Here is a 16,202-nt window from a genome sequence, read left to right on the forward strand (position 1 = left end):
TGGTTTCAAAGAAGAACAATTTTTTATTTCTTCAAACTCTTCCTCGTTGCAGAATTGATATGCAGGCCATTGTTATTAAGTGAGCATCCCTCTTGAAAGAGCAACGGCCGCCCAGTAGCGAAAGTTGAGGTAATTTGGTCGCCGTATGGAGTCGTCGTAGAGCGCGGGACTTGAGAACGTTTGTTGCGTGCAGCGCGCGATCGCGTCACACTCTTTCGGTGCTGCGCCGTATCTTAACCAAGTAAGTAACTTCACACTCTGCACGTCGACAGCGCAGCAGCAGCGAGTGAAATATTGCGGGCTGTGGCAGGGACAGGTTGTGGTGGCTTTAAAATAAAGTCTATTTGGAAACTTAATTTATTGTAATCTCCTTTTGTTCAGCTTGTTAGCAAATTGTTAATGAAAAGCATGCTTTGGTCTTCCTTCAATCAAACCTGCATATATGAAGAACTTCCGCCTAACAACACTAATATTATATTTATGCATAATCATCTTTATTTTCTTTTTTTCTACGAACTAGATGGCTTCAAGCGGAATTTGTTCATAATTAAGAACTTCAGAATGGAACTTGGAAATTCTTCATTTCAATAAATTATTATAATACAAATGCATGAATCATTAGTTAGCCTTCAACCACGAATCCTGCGTCCAAAGCACAACAGTCATTTGCACGCGGGGAAAAATTGATGTAAATTGCGAGGTATATCGTCCATTGAAGGTCTCAAGCGAGCACCAATAGAAGGAGTTTCCACGTCAACAACCATTCTACTTCCCTTCCTGATGTGAATGCACATTAAATGCAGCTTAATACTTCATAGACCTAGGAGGCTGTGCACAAATTTAGGATTTGAGCAAATATCATTTGCACATACATCAATTGGGCACTGAGTATTTTAAGCGAATAGTGTCGATGTAATCTTAGCTGTAAGCTATGTACTGTAATCTATAAGCAATATACATACTGTAACATATAAGCGATACATTCTAACCTAATACATATACTCTGACCTAAAATCTTTGAGAACCAACCAGCTTTACCTTCAATTGACCTATGTTCCAACAAAGTTGTTTGGGTCACCGACACTCCAACTCGGCCCACATGATCGTCTAGTGTCATTTGATTACTGACGTTTGTCGCTTAAAGTCACTTAATTGCACATCTTCTTAAAGTCACTTAATTGCACATCTTCCGACACTATAAACAATTCAAGCGTTGATGAAAGAGGCATGCTTTACTGAACAATCCAGTCACGCGTTTCAAGTCTTAAGGCTTTCTTGCACCAACAAAATGAACAATAATTATACTCCTGACTAGAGATCTTATCCATAGATCAAATAACACATAAGAAATGAAGCATTTACATCGATTTAATATCCTGATTTAATAATACACGTCAGGACCTAACACACAACGTACCTCTGATCGGGCTTCATGCCGCATAATAATCTTTTAACGCGCACCGTTCGCACACCAACTTCCGTATATAATAAACATAAATGGAAATGAACAAATTTGAAATTACAAATGAATTTCAAGTAAGAAGATAAAAACACGAGTTTTCCCGTACAAAGTAGAGTTGGAAATACAACTGCTCTTTTGGCGGCAAACGTCAGAATTTGTCAAATTATTTTCAGCATATCTCAGTTAATTGATCCCCCTTGTGTAGAAGGCACTCGTATGAATGTACCTAGGTCCTGAGCTGTAGGGTGCCACCTCTACCATGAGATTAACGCGCTCTGAAATGCCAATGCAGTTCAATGTGGATCAGCAGTTTGGGACTTGAGAAGCACTGCGAGCTGCAGTTTTCGATTTAATGCTTTATCAAAGTGATTCAGCAGTTTGGGACTTGAGAAGCACTGCGAGCTGCAGTTTTCGATTTAATGCTTTATCAAAGTAATTCAGCAGTTTGGGACTTGAGAAGCACTGCGAGCTGCAGTTTTCGATTTAATGCTTTATCAGTGTGATTAAGCAGTTTGGGACTTGAGAGGCTCTGCGAGCTGCGGTTTGCGCAATTGCTTAATTTTAAAATGTTAAGAGGATTGTTGCGTGAAGCTTTTCAGACGTTTGCTCTCGTCGAGAAAGGCCGCCCTGGTTGCCGGCGGCCTCTTCGTTGGTGTAGGCCGACATGTAGGCCGACACAGCTCGCTCAGCCTCAGCGGCCGCCGCCAGCGCTAAATTGTCCGTAGCCGACATGGCGTTGTCGGAGCTGTCGCTCGGTGGTTCAGGCTCTAGGATGATAGGAATGTTAGTTATCTTGAACCCTGGCGCTGAAGTTGTACAGAAATTCAAGGCGGTGTTCCCCATGACTTCTTGGTTTCGGTCGGTGCCATCAATCTTCTCACACTCTCCTTCCGAGAGACCAGCCATCAGCGTCCGCATTTTCTTGCTCGCCCTTTTCCTGACAGATTGTTTCCCGCCCTCCTTCTTGACCCTGTCTTGCGGTCCTTCCCCTTCATTAGGAGTTCTCAAGGGGGCGTGTCGTTTAGTCAAGCGCCCCCCCTCCTCATGCTATCCGACTCCCCTCTCGTCCCCCCGGGGGTTGCCGAGGCCTTCAGATCCCCCCAGGAGCGCTCGTACCGGCGCGGCGACCTGGACAGAGCGGGACGCAGGTTATGCGAGGCACTGAACCGCAGCACATTACGGCAGTGCAATCTCATTGAATACGTGTATATATCACTCTAGCAATTTAAATCTCATCTAATCACTTCAAATCACGATGAATGTCAATGAATCTCTTTAGAATTCATTCAATCCCTTCAATCGCATTAAACATAATCGTATCCTAATCCTGGCGTAATCGTATCTTAATGTGTCATAAAATATAACTTTATTAATTTGAATCAAAGTGAATTGTATTGAATCCCATTGAATTCTGCTGAATTGTACTGTGTGCCGCCTTAGATTGAATTGCATTCCATTTAGTACTATCAGTTCCAATTGATTTTTATTGAGACCGATAGAGCCAAATTAAAAAAATAAATAGTATTGAATGACATGTAACTCTATTGAGAACGAAGGAATCAAATTGAGTCCCATTAATTTCTTTGACTCCGTTATTATTCCCTTGACTCCGTTATTAATTATTTTTCATCGTGCTTGAGTCATGCGCGTTCATTTCAACAGGAAGCGTGCGCAGAGAGACGAGTGATGTGATATCTCCCAGATCAACCGAAACTGTGCAGATATGTTGTGTGCTTCAGACATGAACAACAGGTAAACAGAGACTGTGAACAGAGATGCGTGTGCCTCAGGCAAGAACAACAAGTCAACAGAGACCCTGAAGTACGCTATGTACTCAACCTCCAACACGGCGGCCGCCATGACATCATGCCAGCGCACGAAGCGATCTTCTTAATGCGCTTCCTAAGTTCAGAAACTTTTAATAACTATAATCCCAACGTGTCTTGCTGCTATCATTTGTGCAAACACAGCTTAACTTTATTAAAGATTAGAGACGCTTTATGGAAGGCCAGTAATGATACGGCGTTAATATGGCGGCAAGTTCAAATAGGACGAGGAAATGAGTTCATTACGCGGTGCTGGTGAGCGACGACATCGCCAACGATGCGCCAAATGCTGTCCCGCCGCAGCTGCTGCAGTTAACGGCTATTAACCGAACTGTTGGTGAGGGGAGAAGGGGAGAGAGGAGTGAGGGAACGAGTAAAAGAGAGAGGTAGAGAATAAAATTATTGTGGAGAGAAGGAATGAGAGAGGAAGTGAATTAGGATGTGGAACAGTGAGGGAGGAAGAAAGGAATAGAAAAATTGCGAGAGCAAGAGAGTGAGAGAGAAAAGGAGTCAGGGAGTGAAAAAGGTGGAAGATGTGGCAGTGTCAGGAGGAAAAGGAGTCAGGTGGAAGAAAGAGTGATGATGAGAGAGCGGGAGAGTACAAATTTGAGAAGAGAAAGAGGGAAGAACGAAGGCAGTGACATTATAATATGGACCTACAGGGGGAGAAGCATGACTTGGCGAGGAGTCGAGGCGACTTGTTCATCCATTAACTCTGACATCTCCGGGTGCAGCTGTACGCTATAACGTGACATATGGGTCATTTTTTATCAGTCTCACAATAATGAACGTTAACTAATATGGTTTAGTGAATGTTTATTTTTTAAAGGCATTCAAGAAGATTGTTCCCTATCACAATTTGTCGTCAAAGATTCAATTAATGACCTATAAGTATCTAAACGGAAATAATTACAGCAATTGCGTTTCGCTGCTGAAGCACAGTACGTAGTACCTAGAATAATATAAATTAAGTCTCATTTCTATTTGAAGACGACGATGCAACTGACGGATCGTCTGAGAGGTCCCGACATGACGGCTAAAAGTCAACTTTTGTTAGTACATCGCGTCAAGGAAGTTGACCTCGCGCCTCTACATCGCGCCAAGGAAGTAGACATCGCGCCTCTACATCGCGCCAAGTAAGTTGACATCGCGCCTCTACATCGCGCCAAGGAAGTTGACATCGCGCCTCTACATCGCGCCAAGGAAGTTGACATCGCGCCTCTACATCGCGCCAAGGAAGTTGACATCGCGCCTCTACATCGCGTCAAGGAAGTTGACATCGCACCTCTACATCGCGTCACGGAAGCTAGCGATCGAGAGACAGTCTTCCCATACGAGTGAACGGAGTGACTGTGACCATTTTGTGCTGCCGTACACCCTTCATCTTTTTGATGGGCGATACACCAGTTAAATAAACGTTCAACCCCGCTAAATGAACTCAGCTAAAATATTATTGAGCCGAGACTATGTATGAATTTCAATAGATCTTGACAGGTGAAAGTGCAGTTTTGTCCTAAACTTTTATTGAAAGATATCTAAAGTGTCTGATAATGTTTCCATGTTCTAAGGATGATAAGAATTAGGTTATTTGATACTTTTCAACGTCAACATAGTGAACATTTCAACTGTCTTCTTCCATCGCCTGGTATTCTGGTTGACTCGCTATGATGACGAGTCACGAGAGCCGCACAACGAAGGTCTAAATTTAACTGCAGCTTAATTAACTTGTAATAAAATATAATGGCTATGAAGGAATTTGCCCGAATTATAGTATCATAAATTTGATGGTTCCTGGATTAACATCGACGAAACGAGGCAATCGTCTCTTAAGTGAAAACCGGCCCTTTACGTCGCGGCCAGGTCTAGCCGTACCTTGCCGTCCCGGCCAGGTCTAGCCGTACCTTGCCGTCCCGGCCAGGTCTAGCCGCACCTTGCCATCCCGGTTAGGTCTAGCTGCACCTTACCGTCCCGGCCAGGTCTAGCCGCACCTTGCAGGGTCTAGCCGCGTTGGGTTGCCCGGGCACCCGCAGCGTGGCGACGGTTCGGCGCGTCGGCTCAGGATCGCCGGCGACGCCTACCAACGTCTCGTCGCGCTGCAGCACAGACGACGCCGCCGGCCGTCGCCTGCGTCGCGACGACAGCGCAGGCGACGACTGGTCGACGCAGGCGCACGTCACGAGCGACATGAAGCCCCTGGCAGAGAGGGAAGAGAACGTTACGGCAATCTGGGGCAGCGTTACGGCAGGCAGGAGCAGCGTTGCGGCAGTCTAGTGCAGCGTTTCGGCAGTCAGGGGCAGCGTTACGGAAGGCAGGGGCAGCGTTACAGCAGTCAGGGGCAGCTTTACGGCAGTCTGGAGTGGCGTTACAGCAGTCTGGAGTGGCGTTACGGCAGTCAGGGGCAGCGGTCCGGCAGTCTGGAGCAGCGGTACGGCAGTCTGGGGCAGCAATACAGCAGTCAGGGGCAGCGTTACAGCAGTCAGGGGGCAGTGGTACGGCAGTCTGAGGCAGCGGTACGGCAGTCTGAGGGCAGCGGTACGGCAGTCAGGGGCAGCGTTACGGCAGTCTGGGGCAGCGGTATGGCAGTCTAGGGCAGCGTTACAGCAGTCAGGGGCAGCGTTACAGCAGTCAGGGGCAGCGGTCCGGAAGTCTGGGGCAGCGGTACGGCAGTCAGGGGCAGCTTTACGGCAGTCTGGAGTAGCGTTACAGCAGTCTGGAGTAGCGTTACGGCAGTCAGGGGCAGCGGTCCGGCAGTCTGGGGCAGCGGTACGGCAGTCTGGGGCAGCAATACAGCAGTCAGGGGCAACGTTACAGCAGTCAGGGGCAGTGGTGCGGCAGTCTGAGGCAGCGGTACGGCAGTCTGAGGGCAGCGGTACGGCTATCTGGGGGCAGCGTTACGGCAGTCTGGAGCAGCGGTACGGCAGTCTGGGGTAGCGTTACAGCAGTCAGGAGCAGCGTTACAGCAGTCAGGGGCAGCGGTCCGGCAGTCTGGGGCAGCGGTAGGGCAGTCAGGGGCAGTAGTACGGCATTCTTGGGCAGCGTTATGGCAGTCTTGAGCAGCGGTAGGGCAGTCTGGGGGCAGCGTTTCGGCAGTCAGGGGGCAGCAGTACGGCAGTCAGGGGCAGCGTTACGGCAGTATGAGGGCAGCGGTCCGGCAGTCTGGGGGCAGCGTTACGGCAGTCTGGGGGCAGCAGTACGGCAGTCAGGGGCAGCGTTACGGCAGTCTGGGGGCAGTTTTACGGCAGTCTGGAGCAGCGGTACGGCAGTCTGGGGCAGCGGTACGGCAGTCTGGGGCAGCGGTACGGCAGTCTGGGGGCAGCTTTACGGAAGTCTGGGCAGCGGTACGGCAGTCTGGGGGCAGCGGTCCGGCAGGCTGATGCGTATTGAAGTTCATGTCAACAATGACATGCATCAACATATGAAACTGCACTGGCGTGTCTCAAAATTCATGTCAACACTGACATGTACTAACGTGTTTGACTACATTGAAACTTATCAGCTTAGCTAAATAAACTTATGTGTATCAACATGGCTAACTACACTGACTTGTATCAATATTGATAACTACACTGACGTATATTAGCATAGTTAACAATCCTGGCATTTATCAACATGGCTAACTACACTGACTGAGCTCCGTATCCTGCCCTGCTAACTACACTGACTGGACTCCGTATCCTGCCCTGCTAACTACACTGACTGGGCTCCGTATCCTGCCCTGCTAACTACACTGACTGGGCTCCGTATCCTGCCCTGCTAACTACACTGACTGGGCTCCGTATCCTGCCCTGCTAACAAAACTGACTGGGCTCCGTATCCTGCCCTGCTAACTACACCGACTGAGCTCCGTATCCTGCCCTGCTAACTACACTGACTGGGCTCGTATCCTGCCCTGCTAACTACACTGACTGGGCTCCGTATACTGCCCTGCTAACTACACTGACTGGGCTCCGTATTCTGCCCTGCTAACTACACTGACTGGGCTCCGTATCCTGCCCTGCTAACTACACTGACTGGGCTCCGTATCCTGCCCTGCAGAGCAGCAGCAGGAGCGTCGCCAGGAAGACGCAGACGACGCAGGCGACGTAGGCGACGCCGATGGCAGCGACGCCTTCCTGCAAGCGAGCTATAGCGGCCCTCAGGCGAGCCTCCCGCGGCACCGCGCCTGCGTCGCCCCCACACTGGCACCACAGCTTGTGGTAGTGGTCCTGTGGGGCCCAGGCACTGAGTTATGGCGGGACACTGGCACCACAGCCAGTGGTAGTGGTCCTGTGGGGCCCAGGCACTGAGTTATGGCGGGACACTGGCACCACAACTGTGGGGCCCAGGCACTGAGTTATGGCGGGACACTGGAACCACAGCCAGTGGTAGTGGTCCTGTGGGGCCCAGGCACTGAGTTAAGGCGGGACACTTGCACCACAGCCAGTGGTAGTGGTCCTGTGGAGATGGATTATCATGACACCTTGTACAAACCATCGCTAATCTATATTAAAAATTAAATTATTTTTTAAATTTAATGGTCATGCAGCTAAAGTTATCACAATGTTCCTGATGTGTAAATTTACACTAACTGCCGACGGCATGATCTTCTTTGATGTTTCCCTGCAACTATTAAATTTCGCTATCCAGAGGTTAACCCGCAGCCTAAAATTTTTCAACTCAACCGCTTGTCCAGCTACAGCATAGCACCGGCTACAGCCAGATGACGATAACCTGCCCTTCTTTCCAGCCTCGTCCTGCCTTCAGATCTTTCCCGGTTTGCTGCGTTTTGATCGTGGCAAGAAGATGGTGAGCGGCTAACTTCTCTCTTGTCAACCTCGGCACTCCGTGTAACAGTGGGCACCAGTCGACATACAACAAGCCGACAAATCGCTTGCCAGCATCGGTGCGTCTTCAGAACTACATGGTAACCTTCTGTTGTAGAGATGGTGGATTGCAGTGCATTGCATGAGTGTCATGCCGGTCGACCTCCGACCTGAGGGCAGAAATATTCTATTTCTCCTTCCCATGTCTGGCCTCTCTGTGCAACCTCTTGGTTTTCTATCTTCACTTTCTCAGTGGCACCGCGCCACCACCATTGGCTTCTGCATGCAGTTCAATCTTGTATGCAGATTTCAATCTATTCACCTTGTGATCACTTCATGCTTCTACCACTAGTAAATTCTTAAGTTGAATATCGTGCCTGAATATCATGACCTGTTTCATCATGACAAATATACTGATGTGCATCAACATGGCTAACTACACTGACCTGCGGGCTGTATCAACATGGCTGCCCGGGTCCAACAACATCACCACACTACAACTAAAACATCTCCCTTGGAACATGCTGCAATTATTACTCCAGATATTCAATCAGCCAATCTCCGCCGAATACTTTTCCGATTCACTCGAACATGCCATAATGATGTTCATCCCCAAACCTAATACATGTCAACACCAAGTCAAAAATTACAGACCCATTTTCCTCCTGGACATAAACGGAAATTTACAGGACAAAATACTCAACAACAATAGATTTTATAACAATCTCAAAACAACCAACTTATTCAATCACAGGCAAAATGTATTTAGTAAGCCAAGAGAAAAAGCATTCAACCGAGTTTGGCACATTGTCCTCGTGATAAAATCACTCAATTTAGCACAAACCCTTCATGTAGACCAACAATTATTGACTTCATCTCAGATAGAACAGCTTTAACTTAATTAGAATAGTCACTTATCTAGGCCCCGCATTCCCACTGCACACCGGAGTTCCTCAAGACGCCTGTCTCTCACCGACACTCAACAGCTGCTAGACCCATGCACGGCATCCCCTTATCTCTACCAAACACCGACTACATTGCAGTACAATGTAGTCGGTGTATGACTGCATTCGCCGAAGAAATCTCGCAGATCACAGCAGGCAGGCGCACGCACCGTTACGCAGCACAACTAACAGAACACGCAATCACACAGATAATCACGTTCGAGCACAAATGATTGAAACAAACGAGCACGTCGAAATTCAAGATACTACCAAGCAACAAGGAAAACACAACCGACATTTTCATCCATAACAAACACTTTCCCTGCACAAAAAAAAAGACGGCATTAGAGCTCTAACTAACTGCTGACCAATACAGAACACAAGTTAAAATTAGACAGATAGCCCTAAGAATCCTCCATAAACTTAGCCGATTCGCCATCCTTCTCCCAACCTAAAATACAGATTGTAAACGGCATTTGTATACGATCCTCACTTACCTACCCGCCCATATGACTGCACACTGTCGCGAACAGTAATCTCCCAACTACAAAGGATAGAGAACTAAGCACTCAGATTCATCACCAACACCCACTAGTGACTAGACTGACTTCATTTCCTCAAAAACCCTCTACGAACAATGCAACATACCCGCAATTAACATCGTGTTATACGAACAAGCACGCTAAATCTGGAACACAATAGCCACTTGCATACTCGATCTCCTAAATGATAATGATAATAATAATAGCGGTTTCAGCGTTTATTACACCGATCGGTCTGTCGCCGATTCCTAGCATCGCAGAACATCCACAGCTAGTTGCGGTCTCGAACTCACAACCCACTGATTCAAATTCTGCTGTGCTTAACAGCCCGGCCTCCTCGCCGATTCTGACCAGAAACTGACGCACAGAGCTGGGATCGAACCCGCGCCTCTCTGCGCCAATCTTGGTACTCTGAACTTTAACCACTGGGCCACCCTGCCCTACAACTAACGTTCCGCCAGATGCGGCACACAAAAATTCATACGCTCTAAGAAAATGGCATCAGGCCCTCAACCCCCAAAAATCTACGAATAACACATATCAAAAGTCCCTCATATATACATCACAGATACTCTGCACCCAAAAGGCCTTTGTCTCCGCGCGTTCACACCAAGACAATCGTACCACCTACACGATCGACGGGCCACGATTCACCTGGGCGGCAGTTGCAAGTCATCGCGCTTAGGTGTGGCGACCCAAAACCTGACTCTCACCTTGCCAATAAGACGGACAAAAACGGTCGAACAAGACGCACAATGAGCGACACCCTCAACGAATACCAAACCCAACAACCTGTACCTCTAAGCCACGAGCGATCCTCTCATATCCCTTCATAGCCTCATCACCATCACATATCATTCATTCTCATCTTCTTCATCCGTTTTCGCGCTTTTCTAACGACCATGTAAACAAAATGTAAAAATAAAATTTAAAAAATAAAATTACATAAAAAAAAATAAAAAAATCACCACCAAATACCTAATAATGATAATATATAAATAAAAATAAGTATGGTGTGCAGTGACAAATGTAAAAAATGTAAAAATTACAACTTGTAACTAACATACTAAAAGGCTAGCCTCACGTACCTAATGACCCTCCAAAGTTCCGATGGGTTTCCAATTCCTCTGACCCCGTAGAAAAACCCCATGCATCTACCTTCGAACCGAATTATGAGCCAAGCGTCTTTTCGCCTCTCACTGTGGTTTCCGTTTCTCCTTTATTCTGTCCACACTTAGCCACCTCTTGATCTTTTCCCACATTTCTTAATGGCACCGCCACCACCACTATGCTTATACAACTAACATTCATTGAATTACAGCTTCCAGTGCCTTATCTTCTTGCTACCCGCGTACGCCGATGGCATCAGCATTTTCGTACATGTCTTCTAAATTAGTTATAGCTTAAAATCTAGCCTCTATCTTTTCCATTTCCCCTTCCTCTTTCCCCACTCTTCCCACCAAAACAACAACAAAAAAGCCGGCGGCATCCATCCAGCAGTCCAGATGTCCTCAGAAAGTTGGTCGCTGCTTTAGGGTGCGCGTGAAGCTATGCGGCTTGAAGCTTCAAATATTGATTCAATGAATAACTTTGTTTCTGAGGCGTGTGTTTCTTGTGTATGGCGGTGGCGGTGCCACTAGGAAATGCGAGAAAAGATCTTGAGTTTCAGGGAGGCCAGAAAGGAGATGGGGAAACGGAAACAGTAATAGTAGGCGAAAAGTAGTTTGGCAAATCGAATTGGCCGCTAGTCCTGAAGGTATCGATTATTATAGATAAATGATATCCGAATTATATACCAAGAAAATACTGTTATTTAAATAATTGTAGTCAATAAGCTGTATTCACCTATGCCTCCTCTTGCAGGGACATCACGCCATAGTATGTAAGCGATCATGCCGGTGTAGGCATGCAATCTTCTCACCGCAAGTTAGCCCGATGCATGGAGCTCAATGCAGGTTCATATATGGAGTCAAGGTGTCGTCTATAAAGGCTTCCATCTGCCCGCCCGTTCCTTGTTGCTCAGAAAGTTTTGCTCCCTAAACTAACCTAACTTCAAAGTTCAAGCGACCGTGACATCTCTGTCTAGCGGCCACTTCCTGCTGCTGCTGCTCGGAATGGAGCAGAATCGGTCAGAGTTTGGCTCAGGAGAGCAGAATGGGACAGAGCGGGACACAGCGGACAGAGCGAGGCCCAGCTAAGTAGAGCAGAAGAGATGGGACAGTGCGAGACCCAGCGCAGCAGAGCGGGACACAGCGAAGCAGAGCGGGGCACAGCGAAGCAGAGCGGGGCAGAAGTAGAGCAGAAGAGATGGGACAGTGCGAGACCCAGCGCAGCAGAGCGGGACACAGCGAAGCAGAGCGCTACATAGCGCAGCAGTGCGAGGCCCAGCTAAGTAGAGCAGAAGAGATGGGGCCATGCTAGAGGCTCAGACTCTAACCACTTGAATCTATAAGCCGAGCAGTTCTGGGCTTGCGTGGGACGGCCTAGAATCTCAAGTATCTCGGCATCAAGGCACGAGCTTCGTTCAAGTTATTCAAGTGTGGCCAGTATCTCCTTCAAATATTCAGCTGAAAAGCTCGTCTTTCTCCGGGAATTGAGATTTTATATTAAATTGGTATACGTAAATTTATTTTAAAATACGCAAAATGGTTAATGTTAAATGTGCTAGGTAATATGTGTGTTTGAAATTATTTTTCTTTAATTAACGTGCATATAGGCTTGTTTTTGCTACGGGTTACAGGATTCGGAAGTTGCAGGGATTAATTATTGATCCCGGGAACGACGGGTCTCACCTGCTGGTATACCAGCACCTAGAAAGATAGGCACCATGCAATACTTTGCCACTCTTATCTATCTCTGAATTTTTAAAATCCCCTCCTCATGCGTCCATTCATTCCATATACTGTCATACAGAACTCCGTACACAAGTGATAACTTCGAAAATAAGGCAGGCTATTTCTAAAATGTCCCATTCCAATTATAATTTCGAATATGTAACTCCCATCTTACAGGCAGTTTATGTAAGAATGACAATATTTCATAGTTAAATTTTGACAAACCAAATCAAACATCTTATTTCAATTTAACAATAATACATATTTCACCCTCGTTGTCTTGCACTGTCTTACTATTCTCTCACTAGGAATTCCATTTCTGGATCCGGCATTCCGACGCATCAAACATTTCCTGGATACGCGCTCGCAGAGCCCTTGTATGCGTGCGGCGTCAGGCTTCAGACATGTAAACACTGAATTTCACCAATATACATGAGATGAAACAACGTATTTATGCACCATTTACGTGCAACAGCTCCATAACTTCTGACGCGCTTCATTTGATCGAATCATAGCCTTTACGCACCAATAAACAGCCTTAAAGTTTCCCACAGTTGAACGTTGGCGAAATAACACTCCAAGTGATCACTGCCACACCAAGTATAACGGTGAGTATAACGGTGTGTGTAACACGCCTTCTCATGCCAAGGACGCTTGCACTACGTAATATTTTTGCTCTTACTTTCTGTGGTAAATGTCCGCCTAACCTCGACAGCGCTGCGGGCGCGCGTGCAATTCTGTTGAATTTTCTTCATCCCCATTTTGGTAGCTGTGCGAATATGTAATTCTGCCTCTACGAAAATCACGTCATGGAATTATTCCTCGTTCAATTTAATATAAATGTAAAAATTGAATTGAAATACTTCCAACGAGTATTGTTTCACGTTTGTTGCCGAGTATTATAACACCACGAATAAATTACCTATTTTTCCCCTTCGAGAGTTAAAATCGCCCTGAACAATACAGTGTATGCATTTACTCAAAGGCGAATCACACGGATGAAATTTGCCATAAATTTCATGGAAAGTGAATTCAATAGAAGATATGCATGATAAGCCGAGGTCTGATCCACTCTCTGTTCGCCCCTACCTAACCGACCCTAACCCTCTGCTCTGCCACCCCTGCTCTGCATTATTTATCCGTCTATGAGATTGCCTGGCGCGACCTAACTTCTGTCGTGTCAGGACCGGATATTTCCATACGTTGATGACGGGTTCGATGACATCATCACTGACAATGGCTTTATTGAGGGGAAGGCCGCAGTCTGGCCTAAGGCACGACTGCGATATTTTTCGTACCAGTCGTGCATGGGGGAAGGCAGCAGTCTTCTCTTCTCGAGTTTTTCTCATAATTAAATATGAAAGCTGCTTAGAAGTTTCAAAAATTAAAAGTTTTAGGTTGGTAAGTAGATGATATCAAAGACAAAAGGCAGCTTCTGTTGTCTCGGCTGAGCGAATGACATCAGAGACAGCTTTTGTTGTCTTGGCAGAACGAGCGACATCAGAGACAGCTTTCGTTGTCTCGGCAGAGCGAGGGACATCAGAGACAGCTTTTGTTGTCTCGGCTGAGCGAGGGACATCAGAGACAGCTTTCGTTATCTCGGCTGAGTGTAGGACATCATAGACAGCTTTTGTAGTCTCGGCTGAGCGAGGGACAGCAGAGAAAGATTTTGTAGTCTCGGCTGAGCGAGTGACAGCAGAGACAGCTTTTGTTGTCTTGGCAGAACGAGTGACATCAGAGACAGCTTTTGTTGTCTCGGCTGAGCGAGGGACATCAGAGACAGCTTTTGTTGTCTCGGCTGAGCGAGGGACATCAGAAACAGCTTTCGTTATCTCGGCTGAGCGAGCGACATCAGAGACAGCTTTCGTTATCTCGGCTGAGTGTAGGACATCAGAGACAGCTTTTGTAGTCTCGGCTGAGCGAGGGACAGCAGAGACAGCTTTTGCAGTCTCGGCTGAGCGAGGGACAGCAGAGAAAGATTTTGTAGTCTCGACTGAGCGAGGGACAGCAGAGACAGCTTTTGTTGTCTCGGCTGAGCGAGGGACAGCAGAGACAGCTTTTGTTGTCTTGGCTGAGCGAGGGACAGCAGAGACAGCTTTTGTTGTCTTGGCTGAGCGAGGGACAGCAGAGACAGCTTTTGTTATCTCAGCTGAGCGAGGGAGAGCAGAGACAGCTTTTGTTGTCTTGGCAGAGCGAGTGACAGGAGAGACAGCTTTTGTTGTCTTGGCAGAGCGAGTGACAGCAGAGACAGCTTTTGTTGTCTTGGCAGAGCGAGTGACAGCAGAGACAGCTTTTGTTATCTCGGCTGAGCCAGCATTATCATGCATATATACTCTGAATTCATTATCATGCCGAACTACTCCCATTGCATTTTTATGCGTAAAACCAAATGCCAACCTCATATACAAATACCAGCCAATTTTTTCTTCTATCTTCCTAAAACTCATGCCAAAACCCCATTTCTTTCAATCTCCTGGACTCAGTTTGTTGTAAACGTTTATGTAATTTTGAATTACTCGATGCATTATTGACGCATTTCGTAAACATTGCATAACTACCAAATGCAAAATAATCCTCGCGTTTCCAAGTCTTCAGGAACGAACAGCATTACCGACCTTTAATGTATTCACATCTTCTGGATTGAATCTTTAAACTGTGAAGACTGTAATTGCCGCCTAACTAGCATGTCTTCGGCGTCTCAAAACACACACGAACGGGAAGAAGATGGGAGCAGCAGCAGCATTTTCATCCTACGTCTTGTCTGCCTCGTAACTTACTCAGCAAATGAGGCCACAACGTCCGACAGGAGCCTCGTTCTTCTGCACAAAAGCGGAGCATTTCATGGCTGCTGCACGCCTTGTTATTCACAAGCCTCGTTACGAACGATGCAGCTTCATGTGCAATTACAAGAGCTTTACCCAACTGGAAATTGCGGCCGCTCCAACCTCCAACAACCGGCAAATGGGCTCTGACATAGAGTACTTATTTTGTACGGCCATCCTACATATTGTTGGAACCGACTAATTAATCACGAACGAGTGCTGCTCGCATGATACCTCTACCAGCTGTACCTAGGACATAACGCTCCCTAGCTTGAGATATTCATCAGTTATGACCAGGACCCTACGCCCTCTGGCGTGAGATATTCATCAGTTGTGTACACATCCCGAATCCCGACGCCTTCTGGCTTGAGTATTCATCAGTTATATGCATACATGTGGAACAGCCTCCCTGATAGCATCGTTGACGCTCCGAGTATGACCGCCTTCAAGAACAGACTAGACGAAGCTATGCAGGAGCATATGTTCCGTCTTAAAATGCCTAGCAAATTACGGACCAGACAATAAGTCCAGCAGCTATCTCAATCAATCGTCAGTTATGGAATGATCGGGTTCCAAAGGCCGGATCCCTTGTAAATCAAGTCACGAAAATTTCAAGAGTCGGCAACAGGCCATGGGTCTATTTCTTCAGTGCCGACACTTCTATTCTATTCTATTCTATGTCCAGGACCCGACACCATCTGGCTTGAGATATTCATCAGTTATATCCAGTCCAGGACCCAAAGCCCTCTAGCAACTCACTTAAAGCATTCATGGCTCCCACCAGAAAGCGGCTTTAATCTCATGATCTCAGGTTTAGTGGGAACTGAACGCCGTATATACGAGCCCAAGAGACGCGTCAGGCAGTCGTCAATTTACATACGTAGGTTGTCCTGCAAGGCGCTCCTATAATATATACGCCCATCCAGCGCAGGCCTTACCAAACATAACCCTGTGACTATTGACCGCAACT

The 16,202-nt window shown here is 46.9% G+C and overlaps 2 protein-coding genes across 2 annotated transcripts; both read right to left on the bottom strand.

Annotated features, from left to right (window-relative positions):
* Positions 1–374: 374 nt before the first annotated feature.
* Positions 375–13,171, bottom strand: LOC125178234. The gene is made up of 5 exons (XM_047881505.1): positions 13,118–13,171; positions 7,527–7,661; positions 7,300–7,493; positions 5,277–5,481; positions 375–2,590 (listed from the first exon to the last, which is right to left on the bottom strand). The coding sequence occupies exons 1-5, from the start codon at positions 13,169–13,171 to the stop codon at positions 2,510–2,512; spliced, it is 669 nt and encodes a 222-aa protein (XP_047737461.1). The 3' UTR covers positions 375–2,509.
* A 654-nt stretch (positions 13,172–13,825) lies between these two features.
* LOC108667912 (neurofilament medium polypeptide-like) lies at positions 13,826–14,737 on the bottom strand. Its single transcript, XM_018155011.1, has one exon. The coding sequence runs from the start codon at positions 14,735–14,737 to the stop codon at positions 13,826–13,828; it is 912 nt and encodes a 303-aa protein (XP_018010500.1).
* Positions 14,738–16,202: the final 1,465 nt, after the last annotated feature.

Source organism: Hyalella azteca, unplaced genomic scaffold, assembly GCF_000764305.2.
Source record: "Hyalella azteca isolate HAZT.00-mixed unplaced genomic scaffold, Hazt_2.0.2 contig8119, whole genome shotgun sequence".
NCBI classification, from domain to species: domain Eukaryota; kingdom Metazoa; phylum Arthropoda; class Malacostraca; order Amphipoda; family Hyalellidae; genus Hyalella; species Hyalella azteca.